Raw genomic sequence first — 24341 nt, forward strand, 5'->3', positions numbered from 1 at the left:
TACCTCTGGATGAACCTATTTAAATCCAGTTGCAGACTATCTTTCAATCATTGTGCACAATACCAAGTGTGAATGAAAAAAATGTATTCCGCTAGTAGTTCATACGTGTGTACCTTTACCCTCAATATTTGTCTAGATATCCTGATCAGCACTGGATGAAAATGGAGGGAAAACACCAGCAAGAATATTGGCAGAGCGAAGGGATATTTTTGACAGAACGAATGTACAACGTTACACATACACTATTCTTTATTTGGACTATTTTCTACATTGTAGAATAATAGTGAAGACATCAAAACTATGAAACAACCCATTTGGAATCATATAATAACCAAAAAAAGTGTTAAACAAATCAAAATATATTTTAAATGTGAGGTTCTTCAAAGTAGCCACCCTTTGCCTTGATGACAGTTTTGCACACTCTTGGCATTCTCTCAACCAGCTTCATGAGGTAGTCACCTGGAATGCTTTTCAATTAACAGGTGTGCCTTCTTAAAAGTTAATTTGTGGAATTTCTTTCCTTCTTAATGCGTTTGAGCCAATCAGTTGTGTTGTGACAAGGTAGGGGTGGTATACAGAAGATAGCCCTATTTGGTAAAAGACCAAGTCCATATTATGGAAAAAACATCTCAAATAAGCAAAAAGAAACAACAGTCCATCATTACTTTAAGACATGAAGGTCAGTCAATATGGAACATTTCAAGAACTTTGAACGTTTCTTTAAGTGCAGTCGCAAAAACCATTAAGCGCTATGATGAAACAGGCTCTCATGAGGACCAACACAGGAATGGAAGACCCAGAGTTACCTCTGCTGCAGAGGATAAGTTCATTCAAGTTACCAGCCTCAGAAATTGCAGGCCAAATAAAGTGTTCAACAGACACATCTCAACATCAACTGTTCAGAGGAGACTGTGAATCAGGTCTTCATGGTCGAATTGCTGCAAAGAAACCACTACTAAAGAACACCAATAATAAGAAGAGACTTGCTTGGGCCAAGAAACACAAGCAATGGACATTAGACCGGTGGAAATATGTCCTTTGGTTTGGAGTCCAAATTGGAGATTTTTGATTCCAACCTCTGTGTCTTTGTGAGATGCGGTGTGAGTGAACAGATCTCCGCATGTGTGGTTCCCACCGTGAAGCATGGAGGAGGAGTGATCGTGTGAGGGTGCTTTGCTGGTGACACTGTCTGTGATTTATTTAGAATTCCCATCTGCTTTGGGCTTAGTGGGACTATAATTTGTTTTTCAACAGGACAATGACTCAACACACCTCCTGGCTGTGTAAGGGCTGTTTGACCAAGAAGGAGAGTGATGGAGTGCTGCATCAGATGACCTGGCCTCCATAATCACCCGACCTCAACCCAATTGAGATGGTTTGGCATGAGTTGGACCGCAGAGTGAAGGAAAAGCTGGCAACAAGTGCTCAGTAAATGTGGGAACTCCTTCGAGACTGTTGGAAAAGCATTCCAGGTGAAGCTGGTTGAGAGAATGCCAAGAGTGTGCAAAGCTGTCATTGGGTGGCTATTTGAAGAATCTCAAATATTAAATATATTTTGATTTGTTTAACACTTTTTTGGTTACTACATGATTCCATGTGTGTTATTTCATAGTTGTTATGTCTTTACTATTGTTCTACAATGTAGAAAATAGTTTTTTTTTTTTTTACCTTGAATGAGTAGGTGTTCTAAAACTTTTGACCGGTAGTGTACGTCCGTACATGATTTTTCCTTTGAAAATACAACAATGAAACATTATACAACGAGTCCATTTTAAACATAATTACCCAAATTATTGCAGCATTAATGGACCAAAGGCCTTTTCAAAGGATAACACAGTTTGTTGAATGTCCCCATGTTGGCTCACATGAAATATCATGTCAAAGTGTGTTCAGCAGTGAGAAGCCTGTCCTGTGCAGCATTGGGAATTAAGCCTGTCTTGTGTTCAGCAATGGGAAGCCTGTCTTGTGTTCAGCAGTGTGAATGAAGCCTCTCCTGTGTTCATCAGCCTGTCCTCTATTCAGCAATGGGAAGCTTGTTCTGTGTCCAGCAGTGTGACGTCTGTCCTGTGTGAAGCAGTGTGACGTCTGTCCTGTGTGAAGCAGTGTGACGTCTGTCCTGTGTTCCTCAGTGGGAAGTGAGGTAGGCCTGCCTGAATATTTCGTTACAATTTCTATCATCTTGAAATTATATTTTATACCAACAAAATATCAAACCTTCCATCTAACTATAGCTGTTCTAATTTTACATTAGTGAAGTATGTTAATGTTTCCAGTTGAGTATCATGTCATTGATCTAGCTGTTAAGTGTTAGTGCATTTGAATAATTGATTCTTAGAAAAACTTTTTTAGCAAAAATTAAAATCAAGACAGCTGCAAGGCATTTGTGCCTAAGTTGCTTCTATAATTCTTACAGGAAATAAATAAACACATCTAAATGATTTGATATATACAAATCAATAAAATACATCTTTACAGATCATATAAAGACTAAACCAAATGTACCTCTACCCATAGAAAGCATCTTTGTGGATATCACAAATGCAATATTGTGGGTATTGAATAGAATATGTACAATATCTTTAGTAAGTAGTGTGATGTAAATACCATCCGTGTTTTTGTACAACAACCACAACAGAATAGTGCACATAGAACTGGTTATCACGTCCCTTTATCCCATAGGGCTTATGGACACGAGCCATAATGCTGATAATATTACATTCCTTTGAAATATATGCATTTAGTTGATCAACCATAATGCAAAACATGTCCTCTGTTGTCCACTGTAAATAATAAGTCATTTGGGATGGAAATACAATACATTTTAGATTAATTGGGAATCTCTTGTGCCACATATCAAAACAAAGAGATACAGCAAAATAACATGAATGTCATCATTTAGATCAAATTCAAGTATATTTTATATAATAATACTTTTTTTGTCATTTAGGAGACACACTTATCTAGAGCAACTTACAATAGTGAGTGCATACATTTCCACGTTCGTTCGTATTGATGCCCTGTGGGAATTGAACCCACAACCCTGGCACTGCAAGTGCTGCTCTCTACCAGCTGAGCCACACAGGGCCTGTTTCTTCTGTGTGCTAGCTCTTTAACCATCTCAATCATAATATAGAAGGTTGGCAATTCATCTGCATTCCATTCCAGGGTCAGATATTTTTTTTCAAACTTAACCTTGATGAGTGTGTGAATACATGAGAACAAATGTGTGTGCTCTAAGTCAAGTTGCTGCAAACCTTCCGAGTATGAAAAACTACAGGCGCTTTCTCAGTACAAACTGCTGGAGTGTGGTCTGATAAACCTTTCTTCTCACTCTACGTTGCAGTCATTTAAGAGGAGCTGGGTGACTCTGTTCTCACATGTACCATTGGTGGTAGCAGCAGCCTCACACCCAGCATATCGGCCTCTCAGCTCTGAACTCCAAGGCAGAGTCACCATGGCCCCATTTATATGAGGTTCCAATTTTGGCCTACTTGGATCCTGACCACCCTCGGTCCCCGTAAGCGCCTTCCCCGGTGGCCGAGTTGGGTGAGGGGGCGCAGAGGTCGGAGTCAGTGTCGGACTCACCTTCTGCGATGTAGGGCCTTACCTTGGCACAGCGGGCTACGCCACTGAAATAGCTGTTGTTCAGGAAGTCCAGGTTCTCCTTGGACTGGGAGATGCTGAAGCCACTGAAGGAGCGCTCCAGCTCCTCGTGGTCCACTGAGGGGATAGAGATGGACGTGTCGCTGTCTGGCTTGCCCTCTCTATCCCCCTCGCCACCGCCTCCACCTCCTCCTCCTCCACCACCGCTATTGCGGTGGGATCCCCGATTGCTCCCGTTGTGGCCTCCAGAGGAGCGCTCGTGGGCCGGCGGAGGAGGGATACGGACCAAGGAGTGATCACCTACAGGAGAGGGTAAGTTGCCTTGGCTAGGCTGGTGGAACTCGCTGACGTTGTGCTGCTGCCAGGAGGTGGAGGGTGGGCAGTGGACCCCCGGGCCGGAGCAGGATGGCGGTGGGTCAAAGTTCTTCTGTCCGATAGAGCTGTTGGATCGGATGATCTTGGTGATGGAGCCACTCTTCTCCATGTGGTCCACAGGGCTGTGGTAGGGCGGTGCTGGTTCGGGCTCCTTGGACCCAAAGTAGGCGTCCGTCTCCGACTGGGAGATGCCCATGCGCTGGATGTAGATGTTCACCAAGAAGTCCAGCTTCCTTTCCATTGACATGACCTGCTCAGAAGGGAAGACACCATGGTGTGATGGACAGTTGGAAAGCCCAAGTGAAACAAAGGTATACAATGAATACTGCCATCACCAGATAACAGTATACCTTACCTGTTTCTCCATTTTCCCTAGGCGCCCCATCATGCTTGTGTCCTCTTCAACCCCACTGTCAGTGGTTCCTTTGGGACGGTCTTTATCTGTGATTGGAGTACCTCGACCAACAATCTGGTCAACTCTACCGATTCAAAACACAAACAGGTGACGTCTGTCTAGTATCAAGCCAATAGAGTTGAAGAAAACCTACTTGAAATTGACACCTTATATCACCTTAAAAATGTATACCACAACAAAACAAAAACACTTACAGTACTATATTCTACTCTAAAATAATCGCTGACCTTCAACTCAGGTCCACGGTATAACAAGTGGAAGTGTATAACCTGACAATATCTGATCCTACTGCAAGAGGTAGAGGACTGCAGGTGTTGAGAGGAGAGTGCCACACACTCGGGTACAGCTCTCGCCTTCCTAGCGCTGAGCACAGTGGGAGTCAGACAGGCTCATGCATGGGATGGCATGGCATAACATGTATTACAGTGTGTTCAGACAACGGATAGGTGGAGCAGGAGGAGGAGGAGGAGGAGGAGGAGGAGGAGGACCTAGGTAGGGCCTTGGAGGATGCAGGTTTCTTTATTTCAACTACTCATCATCAGTGCCATTCATGGGCTCTTGAACCCCAGCAAGACAATACAGAAACACGTTACTTCAAGTTGAGAGGTTATAACGAAGGTCTTAAAAACCCTTGGAAGTTTCTAGAGATGGTAGGTTGCCATACATGGTCTGCTTCATAACATTGTTAAGCCAGTTTCCAAAGTGTTATGCAAGTTGTCATGACACAGGTTCTATGACTGCTAAGGTTCTGTAGGTATACTGAAAGGTTCTGTAGGCATTATGAGAGGTGCTGTAGGCATTATGAGAGGTTCTGCAGGCATTATGAGAGGTGCTGTAGGCATTATGAAAGGTTCTGTAGGCATTATGAAAGGTTCTGTAGGCATTATTAAAGGTTCTGTTGGCATTATGAAAGGTTCTGTTGGCATTATTAAAGGTTCTGTAGGCATTATGAAAGGCACTGTTGGCTTTATGAAAGGTTCTGTAGGCATTATGAAAGGTTCTGTAGGCATTATGAAAGGTTCTGTAGGCATTATGAAAGGTTCTGTAGGCATTATGAAAGGTTCTGTAGGCATTATGAAAGGTTCTGTAGGAATTATGAATGGTTCTGTAGGCATTATGAAAGGTTCTGTAGGCATTATGAAAGGTTCTGTAGGAATTATGAAAGGTTCTGTAGGCATTATGAAAGGTTCTGTAGGCATTATGAAAGGTTCTGTAGGCATTATGAAAGGTTCTGTAATCATTATGAAAGGTTCTGTAGGAATTATGAAAGGTTCTGTTGGCATTATGAAAGCTTTGAGTAAAGTGTTAATCAAATGTGTACACACTAAAAGTGGAGGTTGATTCAAGTAAAGATTCACTGAAAAAATAGCTTGGACATATTGGATCAGCTAAAGCACCATGAACCTTGTAAAAACCATCCACAACATCTACACTATCTTTAACTCTGACTGAGGCCTACTTATACAGATGTAGGATCTTCATTTGATCACCGTGTTGCAGGATAAATGTTCTGCATTGCAGGATATTTAACACTTGTATTGTTTTGAGGTTTAAAAAGGCTTCTGAAGTTTTTAATTTCTACTTGAAATGTCAGGCTTGATTTTCCCTTAGGATAAATGTATCAACCCCTACAAAAATGTCTAATTATAATCCACATAATATTTCACATTTCCTGTTGCTGTTGCTGTAGAATTATTTTCCTGCTGTAGCAAAGGCTCAAATTAAGATCCTACATCTGAAAGAGGGTTAGCAATGAACTACCATTTTAAACGTCTGAATAAGAGAGAAAAATCCTCAGTATAAAAATATTATTCATAGAACTGCTTCACAGTCAGGTAAAACATGCTCACCGATTTCCCAACCATCCCAGGCGGCCACGATTAGAAAACTATGCAAACTTCTGAAATGGACTTTGTTTTTATTTGATTAGATTTTGTGCATCGTGTGGCATGCTTCAATACGCCTCATGCCAACATGCACCCGAAACCAGAGAACAAACTATACTGTTCATAGTCGCCTCATAGGTCATAAGGAGTACCTGTATCTTATTATTTTTATCTATAAGCTCTTCATTGTCAATGTATTGCAGGCGATTCAGCTCAACACTTTTTTTGTTCGGCTACTTGACTTGACTACTTACCTACAGTATATGAGCTCCTCCTATGTCCTACGGGAGCATTTACCATATTCTTAACTATTGGATAAACCAAGTTAGTCTTCTTTAACTTTTATTATACTTGTATTAATTCTCTAGTAAAATCATTGCAGTATAGGGCAAGAAAAATGAGAAGAAACAAAATTGCACGTGTTATACTGTACAATGTATATACTATCTATTCAGGCGATTAGCACTCAAAGAGACAATATGAGTCAATGAGTTTCAGTAGTTATTTACTGAGAATAACTCATTAATTGCTGCTTGCAGTAAGATATTTGCCACTTTGATAAAGTCACTCCTCTTTATAGACACAGCTCGTCACATGCTGTCACATACAGTAGGCCGAGACAAAAAAAGGTTTCCGCTGCGTGTCAACAGAATGGATAAGGAACTCAGGAGAATCTCTTGACGAGAGAGAGGCAGTCTGGGCTAACCTAGGAGAGTATTTGGGTGACTCTTTGGGTCCATCAGATGAATACTTCTTATGGCGTGGAGTTGAGGGTCCATGGGGACCAACAATCATATCTATCCTGGCAAAGTGAATAGAGAAGACACCAGCACAATGCAGGATGAAGGCGCAACACAGATCAGTCTGACAAGCGCACATGAAATGAACGAAACCAAAACAACAGAACCAGGGGACGAAAGACAAGGACAAATATGTATTTTCTAAAACAAATTTTCCAAAAGGATGTTTTTTCATTTGGTAAAATAATCACAGACTACAGCTGTATGATATGACAGTGAAGCCATCATTTAAAAAAATAGTGAGGAGATTTTGACATGAACATTTTTCTGTTATAAGTAGGAACATATTTACATACATGTGGAACCCTAACTACTAGCACTGCCTTTGCTACATTGTTGAGGAAGAATGTATGTACTATGACTGAGATATGTGGTTGTCTCACCTAGCTATCTGTAAGTCACTCTGGATAAGAGCCTCTGCTAAATGACTACAATGTAAACAATGTAAATGTTGTGTGATGCGTATAGACTCAGAATTCAGATTCAATGAACTCTGACCTTTGGGGGGAACAAACCTCACCATGACTCTATATTTGCAATGGCTGGTTGCACTTGGTAAGAACAACCTCACGGAAAATTCCCTTGGTCATGGATACCAGAGTTGTGTCTCTAGAAGTTGGACCCTTTATGATGAACCTCTTAACATCATACAATGATTTCAGAATATGCCCCTTTGCAGGTCAGGCCAAATGTTGGTTGGCTTGATAAGAGTTGTCTTAACATTCATACAGACTCACACTGCTGGTGAGTTATAAAGAAGCAGACTACATCAACGTTTCACAATAAGTCACTGATTGTCACTGATTCACTGAATTCGCTATCTTCTCTTGTCATTACTGGGGTACAGCGGCCTATACTGTGATGTTGTTGGGACTTGGGAATATCATGAACTGTCAATCATCCTCTGATTCCTGGTGAATGGTGTGTGAACACATCACCACAGAGAACAGACATCACTACAGAGAACAGACATCACCACAGAGAACAGACATCACTAGAGAACAGACATCACCACAGAGAACAGACATCACCACAGAGAACAGACATCACTAGAGAACAGAAATCACTAGAGAACAGACATCACTACAGAGAACAGACATCACCACAGAACAGACATCACCACAGAGAACAGACATCACTACAGAGAACAGACATCACCACAGAACAGACATCACCACAGAACAGACATCACCACAGAGAACAGACATCAATAGAGAACAGACATCAATAGAGAACAGACATCACTACAGAGAACAGACATCAATAGAGAACAGACATCACTACAGAGAACAGACATCACCACAGAGAACAGACATCACTACAGAGAACAGACATCAATAGAGAACAGACATCACTACAGAGAACAGACATCAATAGAGAACAGACATCACTACAGAGAACAGACATCACCACAGAGAACAGACATCACTACAGAGAACAGACATCACTACAGGGAACAGACATAACCACAGAGAACAGACATCACTAGAGAACAGACATCACTACAGAGAACAGACATCACTACAGAGAACAGACATCACCACAGAGAACAGACATCACTAGAGAACAGACATCACTACAGAGAACAGACATCACTACAGAGAACAGACATCACCACAGAGAACAGACATCACTACAGAGAACAGACATCACCACAGAACAGACATCACCACAGAACAGACATCACCACAGAGAACAGACATCAATAGAGAACAGACATCAATAGAGAACAGACATCAATAGAGAACAGACATCACTACAGAGAACAGACATCAATAGAGAACAGACATCACTACAGAGAACAGACATCACCACAGAGAACAGACATCACTACAGAGAACAGACATCACTACAGGGAACAGACATCACCACAGAGAACAGACATCACTAGAGAACAGACATCACTACAGAGAACAGACATCACTACAGAGAACAGACATCACCACAGAGAACAGACATCACTAGAGAACAGACATCACTACAGAGAACAGACATCACTACAGAGAACAGACATCACTACAGAGAACAGACATCACTACAGAGAACAGACATCACCACAGAGAACAGACATCACTACAGAGAACAGACATCACCACAGAGAACAGACATCACTACAGAGAACAGACATCACCACAGAGAACAGACATCCCAAACGAGATCAGACATCACTACAGAAAACAGACATTATGGACATCAAACACAGGAGGACACAACGAGGCAACAATGTAATTGTAACCTCCCGCTCTATTCGAGTGCTGTACCCAGGGATCTAAAATTTTGGCAAAAGACCTGTTTCTTAGAGAGAGACTACGAGCTAGAGAGAAGGAGAGAGGGAGGGTATCTTGCCTGGACTGGAGGTTTTTGATGCGGGCCAGCATGTCCAAGTGGCCGGCTGAATACTGCTCTATGACGTCCATCACATCGTACGGCCTCAGGCTCTCTTTGAACTTCCTCTTGGAGACCATGAACCTCATAATGCTGATGAAGGGAGAGATGTTTCAGATATGGACACAACCTCAAGGGGACATTTCATAGATGTATGATTGTTCTACTAGGGTTGGGGGGAATTATGTGGGGCATGAGACATCTTAATGAACTTTATACATGTCTGTTTAACAGCGTATTCTAGCGCTGGTCTAAACAATAATATAGATCAAATGAGAGATTGAGTTTGTGACCTGACTAGGATTGTAAAATTACAGTAATGTCTTTAACGTTCCCAAACTCCCAGAAATCCCAGTTGAAAGATTCCCAAAATCAGGAGTGAATAAGCTGGAAATATGGACTTGGGAATTTTGGAAAAGTTACAGATATTTTGCAACACTAGAACTGAGCCAGACCCACTCTGAAAGACAACACTTGTCTTGGCTTACCAAATGGCCCTGATGGAGACCTTGAGTCCGGGAGTTAAGTCCTGAGGGACAAACTCACAGTGGCAGCTCTTATTGTCGTCCGCTATGTCCTCACCAGGGAGGCTGGCTTCTACGAAACACAACAAGCACATGACAGCTCCGGTGTTAGTGTGTTCCTGTGGGATGGAAACGCTGAGCTGTCATCTGCACTCTCATTCCATCTTTTAGGATGTCAGTCTGCATGGAACCAAGCGAAGGCAAGGCACGGCCATTAACTTGCACAGCCCAGGGTTACAGTGTGGGATTGGGAGCCGGGTCGAATCGAGGGCAGGTTAATGGCAATGTTGGTTCATCACATTGGCCAATGCAGGATAAGTTAAAGGAAAGGGGGGGGGGGGGGCGGGCATAGTGGTACCAGTTAGAGGTTAAGGGGTTCATCTTACTACTGTGGCCCAAAAATATAAATGTGTGGCGTGCCGTGCCCGAAGCCAGTGTGCTCTTGTCTGAAGCTACGCTAGAAGCTAGCATCCTCAGCAGGACAGGCCTCTGCAGTGTGCTCTTGTCTGAAGCTACACTAGAAGCTAGCATACTCAGCAGGACAGGCCTCTGTAGTGTGCTCTAGTCTGAAGCTACGCTAGAAGCTAGCATACTCAGCAGGACAGGCCTCTGCAGTGTGCTCTTGTCTGAAGCTACGCTAGAAGCTAGCATACTCAGCAGGACAGGCCTCTGCAGTGTGCTCTTGTCTGAAGCTACGCTAGAAGCTAGCATCCTCAGCAGGACAGGCCTCTGCAGTGGACCACAGCCTAATCAATCATCAGTTTGAGACAGTCAAGTTCTAGGTGTACAGATGTAGGATCTTAATTTGATCACTTTTGTTGCTGAGAATTTTCCTGTACAGCAGGAAATGCACACTTATAGTATATTTGAGGTTTAAAAAGGCTTTGAAAGTTTGTAATTTCCACTTTAAAATGTCTAACGAAAAATGTATCAACCCCTACAAAAAATGTCCATGACTTATAATTCCATTTCCTGTTGCTGCAGGATTATGTTCCTGCCATTGCAATCTGCCTCAAATGAAGATCCTACATCTGTTCTATACAGAGAAAGCTGTTTAAGGTGTTTCAATCTGCAGAATGCAATATGACAGAAGGGGGGGACTATGTATCTACAGTGCAAAACATGGATGCTCAATAAGCAGTTATATACAAGCTATAGCAGGACAGCTAACTCTGTGATCAAATGATCTTGCTATATCTTCAACTAAACTAATAGTGAAAACAGTGCACTAGTATAACATTGTAAACTGTCCGCACTGTATATCATTCATTAGCATAGAATATTTCTGATACTCCTTTCTGTATCAAACTTTTTTATGTGCGGCTGAGTCACTACACTTACTGGTCTTTTGACTTGGAAGTCGGAGGCAGGGGAGTGTGGATCTTTGCTTGTGCAGTCACACATTTCACTTTCAATTATTGTAATGGATTATTTGTCTATTTTGGGGCTCTGAAAGGCCAGACTCAAGTTGGCAATTTACCAAGGTTCAGACTGCACTTGTGAAAGGGCTGAGAAAATCGCTCCCTCTATAATTCATTGTTGATGCTGTATTTGAGAGAGTACACAGTAGACTCCTCACTTTTTAAGACCATAATGGTTTTATGGTGTGTCAGTGGCTTTGTTATTCTTCGGGAAGTATTTAGACCCCTTGACTTTTTTCACATTTTGTTAAGTTACAGCTTTTATTCTAAAATGGATTAATTCCTCATCAATCTACATTTCAATACCCCATAATGACAAAGCGAAAACTGGTTTTTAGAAATTTTAGCAAATGTATAAAAATGTCAAAACAGAAATATCTTTTTCACATAAGCATCCAGACTCTTTACTATGAGACTCAAAATTGAGCTCAGGTGCATCCTGTTTCCATTGATCATCCTTGAGATGTTTCTACAACTTGATTGGAGTCCAGTTGTGGTAAATGCAATTGGTTGGACATGATTTGGAACAGCACACACCTGTCTATATAAGGTCCCACAGTTGACAGTGCCTACCATGTTGACAGAACCTACCATGTCTGAGCAAAAACAAAGCCACGAGGTCGAAGGAATTGTCCATAGTTCTCCGAGACAAGATTGTGTCGAGGCACAGATCTGGGAAAGGATACCAAAAAATGCATTGAAGGTCCCCAAGAACACAGCGGCCTCCATCATTCTTAAATGTAAGAAGTTTGGAACCACCAAGACTCATCCTAGAGCTGGTCTCTCGGTCAAACTGAGCAATCGTGGGAGAAGGACCTTGGTCAGGGAGGTGACCAAGAACATGATGGTCACTCTGACAAAGCTCTAGAGTTCCTCTGTGGAGATGGGAGAACCTACCAGAAGGACAACCATCTCTGCAGCACTCCCCTAATCAGGCCTTTATGGTATAGTGGCCAGACGTAAGCCACTCCTCAGTAAAAGGCACATGACAGCCCACTTGAGGTTTGCCAAAAGGCATCTGAAGACTCTGACTATGAGTAACAAGATTCTCTGGTCTGATGAAACCAAGATTTAAATCTTTGGCCTGAATGCCAAGCGTCACGTCTAGAGGAAACCTGGCACCATCCCTACGGTGAAGCATTATGGTGGCAGCATCATGCTGTGGGGATGTTTTCAGCGGCAGGGACTGGGAGACTAGTCAGGATCGAGGGAGAGATGAACTGGGCAAAGTACAGAGAGATTCTTGATGAAAACCTGCTCCAGAGCACTCAGGACCTCAGACTGTGGCGAAGGTTCACCTTGCAACAGGACAACAACCCTAAGCACACAGCCAAGACAACACAGGAGTGACTTCGGGACAAGTCGGGAATGTCTTTGAGTGGCCCAGCCAGAGCCCGGACTTGAACCTGACCGAACATCTCTAGAGAGTCCTGAAAATAGCTGTGCAGCAACGCTCCCCATCCAACCTGATAGAGCTTGAGAGGATCTGCAGAGAAGAATGGGAGAAATTCCCCAAATACAGGTGTGCCAAGCTTATAGTGTCATACCCAAGAAAACTAAATTCTGTAATCGCTGCTAAAGGTGCTTCAACAAGTATTGAGTGAAGGGTCTGAATACTTATGTAAATGTAATATTTCAGTTTTTTATTTTAATAAATTAGCAAAATTGTCTAAAAACCTGTTTTCGCTTTGTCATTATGGGGTAGTGTGTGTAATTTGATGATGATTAAGGCTGTAACGTAACAAAATGTGGAAAAAGTCAACGGGTCTGAATTCTTTCCAAAGGCACTGTATCTATCTATATATATATATATATATATATATATATATATATATATATATACATACATACATGTATCTAGTATAATCAAATACTATATGTCTGTGTGAACTCAGAACTCAATAAATATAAAGCAGATATCTGTATTGACAACAAAAAAAGTGAGCTTGAACTTGCCTTAAGAAGGTGTGAATATTTTTTGGTCACAGCATTGACCTGTCCCAGTTTCACTCCAACAGCCAAAAACATTGTGCTCTTAATGCCAACCAAACAACAGATCCGTGAAAATGCAACACATCTTCCCCAACATGGCTTCCATTTTAAGGGAAGGGAGGAGAACAAGTGTCACTGTTCTGTAGTGCTGTGTTTAAGGGCCCTTAGTAGGCGCCAAAGGCTGACTGACTCTGTGATTGGAGGGTTTCCTTCATGCAGGTTAGAATGAGCAGCGGCAGCCATTTTGAGTTGAGTGCATGGCTTTGGGCTGTTGCTTCGAGTTGGAGTGGTCTATTATGGAAATGACGGGACCCGCCCACTACTGTGCTCATGGAATGGGTCTAAGAGCTGGGCATGCATTCTATTGGTTATATCATATAAACAGTAGGTTCTATTGGTTTTGATCTGGTGGACATCCCCTAGCAGACACGGGGGTTTTCTTACTGATTAACCCCTCAATTGCTGCAAAGGAGGTGGAGAGGAGGAGGAAAAGACAATTAATTAAAGCTGGTTAAATAGTGTGTGTGTGTGGGGGGGGGGGGGGGGGGGGGGGGGGTAATGAACAAAAACAGGCTTATTAGGAAATGAAATAGAATATGATGATGTAATAGAACCAGAGGGCAGTGGTGATATTCAGTTGTGTCAGTGGGTATCTTGTCATATATTACACAACCTCTCTGAAGGTACAATGCAGGACTGTGGGGTTATTTCCAGATCTGCATTGTGAAGAGGAGGCGTGATAGGAAAAATGATGTGAATCACTTAAATGTAGTTAGGTACAGTAATTAGTGGAATTGACTGAAGAAGGACTGTAGCAATAAGAAGCTTGATTCCACACTAGGACTGGGAGATTAGGAGATTAGACTGTATTATTTGCTCCATTTATTGCAAACGGGCTGGGAAGAACATTTGGAAATAATTTAAATTGCAAATGCATGCTAGAAATATGGTTGGTAAAATACCTCCAAGCATGTGGATAATAAGAAGTTTTTACTCATAGTAACCTCTTAATTATTGTACATTGTTGCTGTATTGTACCTTCAGGAGAAGAAAATACCATTTCCACTCAAATCCAGTATCTAAATAGGAACTGATAAATATGGAGGCAAATTCTTGTCATCAAGTAAACTAACCATTGTGGTTTAGTGCATTCAAATAACTTTACATATGTTTTAACTGTTCAACATTTACATTATTTATGCTTTAACATCAAGAAAAAAAATACTATTTCAGGACCATGAGATCAGCCTGATTAAATAATAATTAGAAAAGAGAGGAGCACTGCGTATCTCCATAATATGGGGATATACATTTCTTGAGGGGGTTTATCTCTGATCTCTGAAAAATGATAATTTGGCATCCATTGAACATTCAACAATATCCAACAACCAATCATTTAAAAAGAGAATTCATAGAAAACATGCTTTTATGAATACTGAATATCTAAAATAATGCAACGACTTTGGTACCAATTCCTACAAATAACCTCTTCATAATGCATTATAAGCACATCTATTGTGCCTATACTTCAAAAAGGGTTTAAAAATGCATTATGAATAGGGTATTCATAGAAAGTGTGACCAAGATTGTCATACTAGTTGCATTCACTTATTGCACTGCAAAATTGTAAAAGGGCATGTTATGATAAAATGGTAATTTGACAGAAAAAAAAAACTCTACACTGTCATGCAGCAAACAGTGATAGTGCTGTGCAAATCTGCATTGTATGTACAATAAGCTAGCTAGCAAACTCAATCAAAATGTCACTCTCTGAAAATCAGGTTAAGCTATGACTACACATGAGCATGGCCCAACTGATACAGTAGCAGAAGGAAGCTACAGCAGCCAGTCTAGAAATCTTTTTCAGTACTATATGAATTGGTATATATCTGTCTGATTTTGAGCTCATTCCATTGCTCACATGTGACAAGATGTGAGATATTGTACAATAGTCGAACGGTGCCAAAAAAGTAGATGAATGTCTTCCCCCAAAGGATGGTGTAGGATGGTGACATATCATGACAGGTTTTATGTCATAATTTTATATCACTATGATTTATGTCATGATCATGCTATAGAGGCATTATATCAAGTATTATTTTTTGTTAGCCTGGGAATCCAAACTGAAGCTTGGGAATCCAAATGGAAGAGCTCTGTTTTCCCAGGCTAATAATTTGCATGACATAACAGACATCTCAACAGATGTCGGTAACAGTCATCATCATAAACTTACATAGATTGTTATAGCTTGTTACTGGGTTTAATATGCTCTCTTAAGCATGCTATTAATTGATTGCTGCAATTGAGACCAATAATTTGGCCACATTTATCATCTAATGGCATGAGACTGTAACCAATGAGAGACTGATATGCACACTAATTTTACTCCATATAATTACTTTAGTAAATATTTTTAACCAAAATGTATATAAAATGTATATTAAATATTGTCTAATTTTGTCAGATTTTGATCTGGTTGATCACTAGAACTGATGTGTGAAATCAGATTTGGAACGACTTCATGTCCAAATCATCTTAAAGTTACTTCATTAAGCTACACAATCAATTTGACACGTTGGGATGATTTGGACAAGAAACTCGAGCAGGCATCTCATTAGTATTCAAAATATATGTTTTTAAGATGTTTAATGATGAAAACAAAAGTTGAATCAAACAGCAAACATGAAGGTGATGCCATTGCCAGGAAAAAGAAATCCATGTTATCTTACACTATACAGCATGTTTACCTCTTTACAGCTATTTACAAAATGGAACAATTCAAAATATTTTTCGGACAAAGATGAAGGGCTGGTTTCTCAGACACAGATTAAGCCTTGTTCTGGATTTAAAAACACTTTCAACTTTCGGATGGGTTGGCCCTGACCTTGGCCCCCCTGGCCCTGGCTGCCTTGTCCACTGGGGGCCCTGGGGGGAACCTTACAATTGAGCGTGCTTTTTTGTCCAGGACTAGGCTTCTGTGTCTGGGGAACCAGCCCAAAAAGCATACCAAACCAAAAACGAAATATGATTGCAACATGAGCTCTTGTGTACATTAGGCAATGAGTCCCTCTATATTTGCTTATCGGTGTGTTGATCATGGGTGGTGTAACAACCCTCTCCATTTGCCTGACCTGGGGAGCTCTTCTGTCTGAATTCTTCATCCTGCATCTCAATCAGCACTTTAGCACAGCGTCAAACAGAGAAACGAAAGGGAATCGATGAGGATTGCGTATTGCCAATCACGCATCAAATGCATATTTTCTGTCAAGGTACAGAGAAAACACCATCAAGAGCAACAACTGCATCAGTACAGACACACTACACAGACAGGATATGTTTAACATAAATACCTCATGTAGCTCAAACATATGCTGTCATGCTGTTAAGTTCATGGTAAATATCTACGATTAATTAGGAGTATCACATTAACACCTAAATACTATTTAGAGGTGGTCACTATACCAATACTATATATTGAGTGTACAAAACATTAAGAACACCTGCTCTTTCCATGACACAGACTGACCAGATGAATCCAGGTGAAAACTATGATTTATGTCACTTGTTAAATCCACTTCAATCAGTGTAGATGAAGGGGATGAGACAGGTTAAAGACCGATTTTTAAGCCTTTAGATAATTGAGACATGGATTGTGTGTGTGTGCCATTTAGAAGGTGAATGGGCAAGACAAAATATTTAAGTGCCTTTGAACGCGGTATGGGTTGTAAGGTGCCAGGTGCACCGGTTTGAGTGTGTCAAGAACTGCAACGTTGCTGGGTCTTTCATCTATCCAACTTAACACAACTGTGGGAAGCATTGGAGTCAACATGGACCTGCGTCCCTGTGGATGCTTTCGACACCTTGTAGAGTCCATGCCCCGACAAATTGAGGCTGTTCTGAGGGCGCAACTCAATATTAGTACGGTGTTTCTAATGTTTTGTACACTTATACTGCAAATAGGATCGTTATAAGACATGTTATGAACTCATGAGTCCGACATGAAACTGTTTTATAGAGCTATATCGAGGAAAGTGGTTATAGCGCTGTCATTATCAGTTCAGATGTTTGTTATAACTTGCCATAGAGTCATGGAGCTAACGAAACCCTTATGTTAGCATCAAGTAGCATTATCACAACTGCTGTAACTGTGATGTCCTCTAACTTTATATACATCAACTACATCAGCAGACAATAATCACCACACTGTGCCTTTCTCTAATTGTACTCTCCGAAGTTGGTTTCAAATGAACCAAACAGCAAGGAAACGTAGATTCTACAGACAATAGAGAGCAAAGTATCACACCTGGAAAAAAGAGGCACAATAGATACAGTACATAATACAACAGTAATATTCGTACCATCTGAACACTCACATCACAACAAACCCATTTCCAAGATGGCCGGCTCGGATGACAATGCAACACTAAAGCAATGAAGAACAACACATCATTCAAAAGCTAGACTGAACTCAACATATCAAGTACCTCAGAAACACATTGTGTAAAGACCGGAAGATACTCCTACCTTCTGAATTTTGGCGCGAGGCAGCTCCCTTAATGCGGAAGGCTTGACGCGCCCGGCTGCGCTCTCCGAAGCTCCAGCTCTTGGGCACTTTGCTAGGGCTGTCTTCGTTGCTGTTGTCCCCACTAGGGGACCGGCGGATGGCTTGGCCCTGACCTTGGCCCCCCTGGCCCTGGCTGCCTTGTCCACTGGGCCCCTGGGGGGAACCTTTCCCTTTGGTCCCCGAACTCCGGGGACTGGAGAACACACGCTCTTTCAGGCTGACCTTCTGACTGGAAGGGGTCAGAGGGTCAAGAGATGTTGAAAGGAGTTATGTCCTATGATTACAACTTGAGCAGTACGAGTGTGTTTTTCTGTGTAATCATGCAAATCCTCATTTATCTAATTGACCTATATACAGTTATGGTAAGCAGATACTATTGATGTCACAGTTGTAAGTGGTTAACTACTTGTTTACGATGTTTTGGTATTGCATCCAAATGAATATTGTCAGTGGAGTATCATCACTAGGCAGTAAATAATAACAAAATTTTTCACTAACACTCCTCATTTTATTGAGCTTGTCTAAAACACAAACACAAACACACAATCCTGTCTTTTTCTCATTCATGAGCTGAACATATCTGTGGCCATATGACTGAATCACCTGAGTAAGCATGTGCACGACTTATGAACACGGTCACGTGCACTACCTATGAGCATGGTCATGTGCACTACCTATGAGCATGGTCATGTGCACTACCTATGAGCATGGTCACGTGCACTACCTATGAGCACATGCACTACCTATGAGCATGGTCACATGCACCTATGAGAACGTGCACTACCTATGATCATGGTCACATGCACTACCTATGATCATGGTCACATGCACTACCTATGATCATGGTCACATGCACTACCTATGAGAACGTGCACTACCTATGAGCATGGTCACATGCACTACCTATGAGAACGTGCACTACCTATGAGCATGGTCACATGCACTACCTATGAGAACGTGCACTGCCTATGAGCATGGTCACATGCACTACCTATGAGAACATGCACTACCTATGAGCATGGTCACATGCACTACCTATGAGCATGGTCACATGCACTACCTATGAGCATGGTCATGTGCACTACCTATGATCATGGTCACATGCACTACCTATGAGAACATGCACTACCTATGAACATGGTCACATGCACCTATGAGAACGTACACTACCTATGAGCATGGTCACATGCACTACCTATGAGAACGTGCACTACCTATGAGCATGGTCACATGCACTACCTATGAGAACGTGCACTACCTATGAGCATGGTCACATGCACTACCTATGAGAACATGCACTACCTATGAGCATGGTCACATGCACTACCTATGAGCATGGTCACATGCACTACCTATAAGAACGTGCACTACCTAAGAGCATGGTCACATGCACTACCTATGAGAACGTGCACTACCTATGAACATGGCCAGGAGTCCATCAGAGGACAGGGTCAGGGCACATAAATAATGTTCTCATTGATGTCACGCCATCATGGATCATTAGTTAGTAATTAGACGGGTAATTATGAGTGTAAGTAGGTTGGCCTCTGTGTTGTTGTCTGTGAACTTGGTTGCATCCCAAATAGCACCCTATTCCCTATGTAGTACACTTTTAAGTAGTGCACTAAAATAGGGAATAGGGTGCTATTTGGGATGCATTCCATGTATAGAAAGCAGTTGGTCACCTTGGTGGTAATAAGACATGGGCTGGTACTATCAACGTTGGTGACTGTTTTGAACAGTCTTCCGGTTTAGTGTCCACTTTGGAACCAACTGGAAATTTGGGTTGCAGATTTATTTTACATCGTTGTGAAATAATGTTTTTAAACTGACCTTGGGGAGGGCTCCGGTTGGGATTCCTTTCTGTTTGGTCAGGAAACACAAAGTCTCTCACACACACACACACACACACACACACAGACACACACACACACACACACGTCAATAGTCTGTCAATCTCAAGCAAAACTCTGATATCATTGATGCTATATTTTCCCTAATGTTTCATATTGTTATGAAGACATATTGCATCTTAGGAGGTGATGCATTCCTACTGTTATGAAGACATATTGCATCTTAGGAGGTGATGAATTCATATTGTTATGAAGACATATTGCATCTTAGTGGGTGTGGAATTCATACTGTTTCTGACCTGAATGACAGTCCCGACTTGCTCTTCAGGTTTCTCAGGAGATCCAGTTGATTCAGCGGCGGGATCAGTCTACTTAGAAAAACAAGACTTGTCATGTTACAGGGAAGCAAAATAAAGCGTACCACAGCTTCACTTCATAGATTGCAGTCAACATGGGTCAGCATCCGTGTGTAAAGTCCCATGCCCTGAAGAATTTAGGCTAATCTGAGGGCAAAATATGGGTGCAATTCAATATTAGGAAGGTCTTCCTAATGTTTTATACACTCAGTATATATGATTCAGGATGCAATTAGTGCCATCTATGGGTAGTAGGCTATATATTTCCTTCTTTATTTTGTGTGTCTCCTTCTCCTTACCAAAAGCTTGAATTCTGGGGGATGTTTTCAATTGCCTTGTAACCAGAACTAAGATGGCATTTTCATTTCATAGTTTGAATGCAGATAAGATAATATGTGACACAATATAAAAAACTGCAATAAAAATAACTATCCAATTCAGTAATCTTCCAACGTTTTATAATAGATGCTTGTTTTCCATAATATTCTGTTCAATTATAATTCCGTGTTGACCTACGGCCTTTGCATCCAATTTGACCCCTCAACTTTCTTTCAAAGTAGCCTGTTGTTCCATATGAGACAACACACAGCACACTTGGATTAATCCAAGCCGTATCCAAAGGAAACCTTTTCTGCAGATGAAGTTAAAAAAACATTTTTTAAAAACAGTCTCTTGGCCCTCTTAGCCCACCATGCGACAACCAGATATGGGCCACCCCTGGCCCGCCCCGTTCGCATTTATCCCTTCCTCTATCAATCAATACTCAATCTCAAGTCAGACATCTAGACATCTAAGAGGTATACTACAAATCAGGATCAATGAGTTAGCCAGCTAACTTGGATAAACAACAAAAAATAGCTACAGATTTTCAGGTTCAAAAGCTAAACTAAAGTGTTATTGAATGTTGACTCAATTAGACCATGCACATTTCAAGCTTATTTTTCAAAAAAAAAAGTTATGTTATTTGAGAATATTTTTGACAAGTTAGCTAACTCATTGATCCTGCTTTGTAGTATATCCGTCTGGCATAGTAAATTCACATAAATAATAACTCAACACAAACAGTATGCTTAGGCAGCATGTCAATGTCACCAAATGGTTACAAACCAACAGAAATTGTGAACCATATCTCATCCAAATTGAACTTGAAACTTGTTACCCGATGTGTGTGTGTGTGTGTGTGTAGGTGTTATCGGGGTGAGAAGAAATGGAATATCATTTCACTGGCATGGTGTGGTGCGCTCCATAAAGTTTCCTCTCCGACATCAAAGCAGGAAAGGCCAGGCATCAATCAAACGTTTTAGGTGGATATCAAACAGCTTGCATTGCCAGACCCTGACGACAGCACAGAAATAATGATGGTAAAACCTGCTATAGCACCCAGCTAATACTGAGCAATATGTCCAAGAGGGAACTGATACCAGTTATACCCCGACATGGGATTGGTGCTGTGGTTTCACATATTCCAAAGATGTCCGTCCAAATGTCCATCCAAATAAAGTAGGTCAAATTTGCATCTCCTAAATTATAAATTTTCACAATTTGCATAAAGACTAGAACGAAAAGCAAGTATGCAACAGTAAAATGTAGTAATGTTTTTGATTATTGAGGATAAAACAGATTTATAATTAGTCTCAGATGGTTGGTGTTGATGTTTTCTGGGTCGTATTTTTGCAATAAAAACAAGAGTTTCAGATAGTTCAGATAAACCGAAACAGGGAGAGACTGTATGTATCTGTTCGGTTCCTAGTGAGTACCCTAGTACTACAGCCAAGCAGGACTTTGGAAAACCACACCGTATAAGGGCGGACATAAAAAGCCACATCTGTATCCATGAAGTGCTTAGAAAGGCTGGTAATGGCTGACATAAACACCATAATCCCAGAAACTCCAGACCCATTCCAATTTGCATACCGCCCCAACATATCCACAGATGATGCAGTCTCTATTGCACTCCACACTGCCCTTTCCCACCTGGACAGAAGGAGCACCTACAGCTCAGCGTTCAGCACCATGGTGCCCTCAAAGTTAATCAATGAGCTAGGGACCCTGGGACAGAACACCTCCCTCCAACTGGATCCTGGACTTCATGACGGGTCGCCCCCAGGTGGTAAGGGTAGGTAACAACACATCCGCCACACTGATCCTCAATACAGGGGCCCCTCAACGGTGCGTGCTCAACCCCCTCCTGTACTCCCTGTTCACTCATGACTGCATGGCCAGGCACGACTCCAACACCATCATTAAATTTGCAGATGACACAACAGTGGTAGGCCTGATCACCGACAACAACGAGACAGCCTATAGGGAGGAGGTCAGAGACCTGGCCATGTGATGCCAGAATAACAACCTATCCCACAATGTGATCAAGACAAAGGAGATGATTGTGGACTACAGGAAAAAGAGGACCGAGCACGCCCCCATTCTAATCGACGCGGCTGCAGTGGAGCAGGTTGAGAGCTTCAAGTTCCTTGGTGTCCACATCATCAACAAACTAACATGGTCCAAGCATACCATGTCAGTTGTGAAGCGGGCACGACAAAACCTATTACCCCTCAGGAGACTGAAAAAATTTGCCATGGGTCCTCAGATCCTCAAAAGGTTCTACAGCTGCACCATCGAGAGCATGGTTGTATCACTGCCTGGTATGGCAACTGCTCGGCCTCCGACTGCAAGGAACTACAGAGGGTAATGTGAAAGGCCCATTACATCACTGAGGCCAAGCTTCCTGCCATCCAGGACCTCTATAACAGGCAGTGTCAAAGGAAGGCCCTGAAAATTGTCAAAGACTCCAGCCACCCTAGTCATAGACTGTTCTCTCTGCTACCACACGGCAAGTGTTAGCAAAGCACCAAGTCTAGGTCCAAGAGGCTTCTAAACAGCTTCTACCTCCAAGCCATAAGACTCCTGAACATCTAGTCAAATGGCTACCTAGACTATTCACATTGCCCCTCCCCTCTCCACACCACTGCCACTCTCTGTTGACATCTATGCATAGTCACTTTAATTAACTCTACCTACATGTACATACTACCTCCACTAACCGGTGCCCCCGCACACTGACTCTGTACCGGCACCCCCCTGTATAAATGTTTTACTGCTCCTCTTTAATTACTTGTTACATTTAGCTCTTGTTCTTATCTGTATTTTTTTTAAACTGCACTGTTGGTTAGGGGCTCGTAAGTAAGCATTTCAATGTAAGTAATTCACCTGTTGTATTAGGCGCATGTGACTAATACAATTTGATTCATTTCATGTTTGCTAATGACATCATCATTATACAATCCAACTCTGTCAACACATGATCTCGTGGGGTGAAGTGAGCTTGTGCACAGTTTTTCCTTCCTAAGCAAACACAAAGACTAGACTACATTAAAAACCTTCACAGATTTCCTTCAGACTTACATCATACATCTCTATAATAACTATACCATCGTTTCTAAACGAATCCACGTGGTAAAATGTAATGTCCTCTGTGCTTCCGTTGTTAGAGCACAGCGCCACGACACGAACAGCACTCGCTGTTGTTAGCCACTTAGGATAAAAAAAAGTATATGGCTTTTATAATTATAATGAAGTAAATGTCTATTGGCTTAGACTGTGAATCCATCTGGCCCTTAGCCTCTATCAGGTAACTGCCAAAGTAAAGGACACACTTGAGTAAATGAAGGATAGAAAGTATATTGAAACCAGGAACTAGAACACAGGTGTGGTTCCTGAGTTAATTAAGTTATTTTGGTTACCATGCTAGAAGAAGAGATCTCAGTGACTAAAAAATATATACAGCGGGGCAAAAAAGTATTTAGTCAGCCACCAATTGTGCAAGTTCTCCCACTTAAAAAGATGAGAGAGGCCTGTAATTTTCATCATAGGTACACTTCAACTATGACAGACAAAATTAGAAAAGAATCCAGAAAATCACACATGGTGGAAAATAAGTATTTGGTCACCTACAAACAAGCAAGATTTCTGGCTCTCACAGACCAACTTCTTTAAGAGGCTCCTCTGTCCTCCACTCATTACCTGTATTAATGGCACCTGTTTGAATTTGTTATCAGTATAAAAGACACTTGTCCACAACCTAAAACAGTCACACTGCAAACTCCACTATGGCCAAGACCAAAGAGCTGTCAAAGGACACCAGAAACAAAATTGTAGACCTGCACC

At 41.6% G+C, this 24341-nt stretch overlaps 1 protein-coding gene across 1 annotated transcript in view; it reads right to left on the reverse strand.

The window, feature by feature from the left end:
- Nucleotides 1-1639: 1639 nt before the first annotated feature.
- The window catches only part of LOC109890300 (potassium voltage-gated channel subfamily KQT member 2-like), a 74701-nt gene continuing 51999 nt past the window's right edge, over nucleotides 1640-24341 (reverse strand). The window contains exons 9-15 of the mRNA XM_031825673.1: nucleotides 20118-20189; nucleotides 19799-19828; nucleotides 17926-18194; nucleotides 9953-10061; nucleotides 9426-9557; nucleotides 4334-4457; nucleotides 1640-4228 (exon numbers count right to left, since the gene is read on the reverse strand). Of these exons, the coding sequence (XP_031681533.1) occupies nucleotides 3488-4228; nucleotides 4334-4457; nucleotides 9426-9557; nucleotides 9953-10061; nucleotides 17926-18194; nucleotides 19799-19828; nucleotides 20118-20189 (1477 nt within the window). The 3' untranslated portion in view covers nucleotides 1640-3487. The remainder of the gene's footprint in view (nucleotides 4229-4333; nucleotides 4458-9425; nucleotides 9558-9952; nucleotides 10062-17925; nucleotides 18195-19798; nucleotides 19829-20117; nucleotides 20190-24341) is intronic.

Source organism: Oncorhynchus kisutch, linkage group LG5 (genome assembly GCF_002021735.2).
Source record: "Oncorhynchus kisutch isolate 150728-3 linkage group LG5, Okis_V2, whole genome shotgun sequence".
Lineage (NCBI taxonomy): Eukaryota > Metazoa > Chordata > Actinopteri > Salmoniformes > Salmonidae > Oncorhynchus > Oncorhynchus kisutch.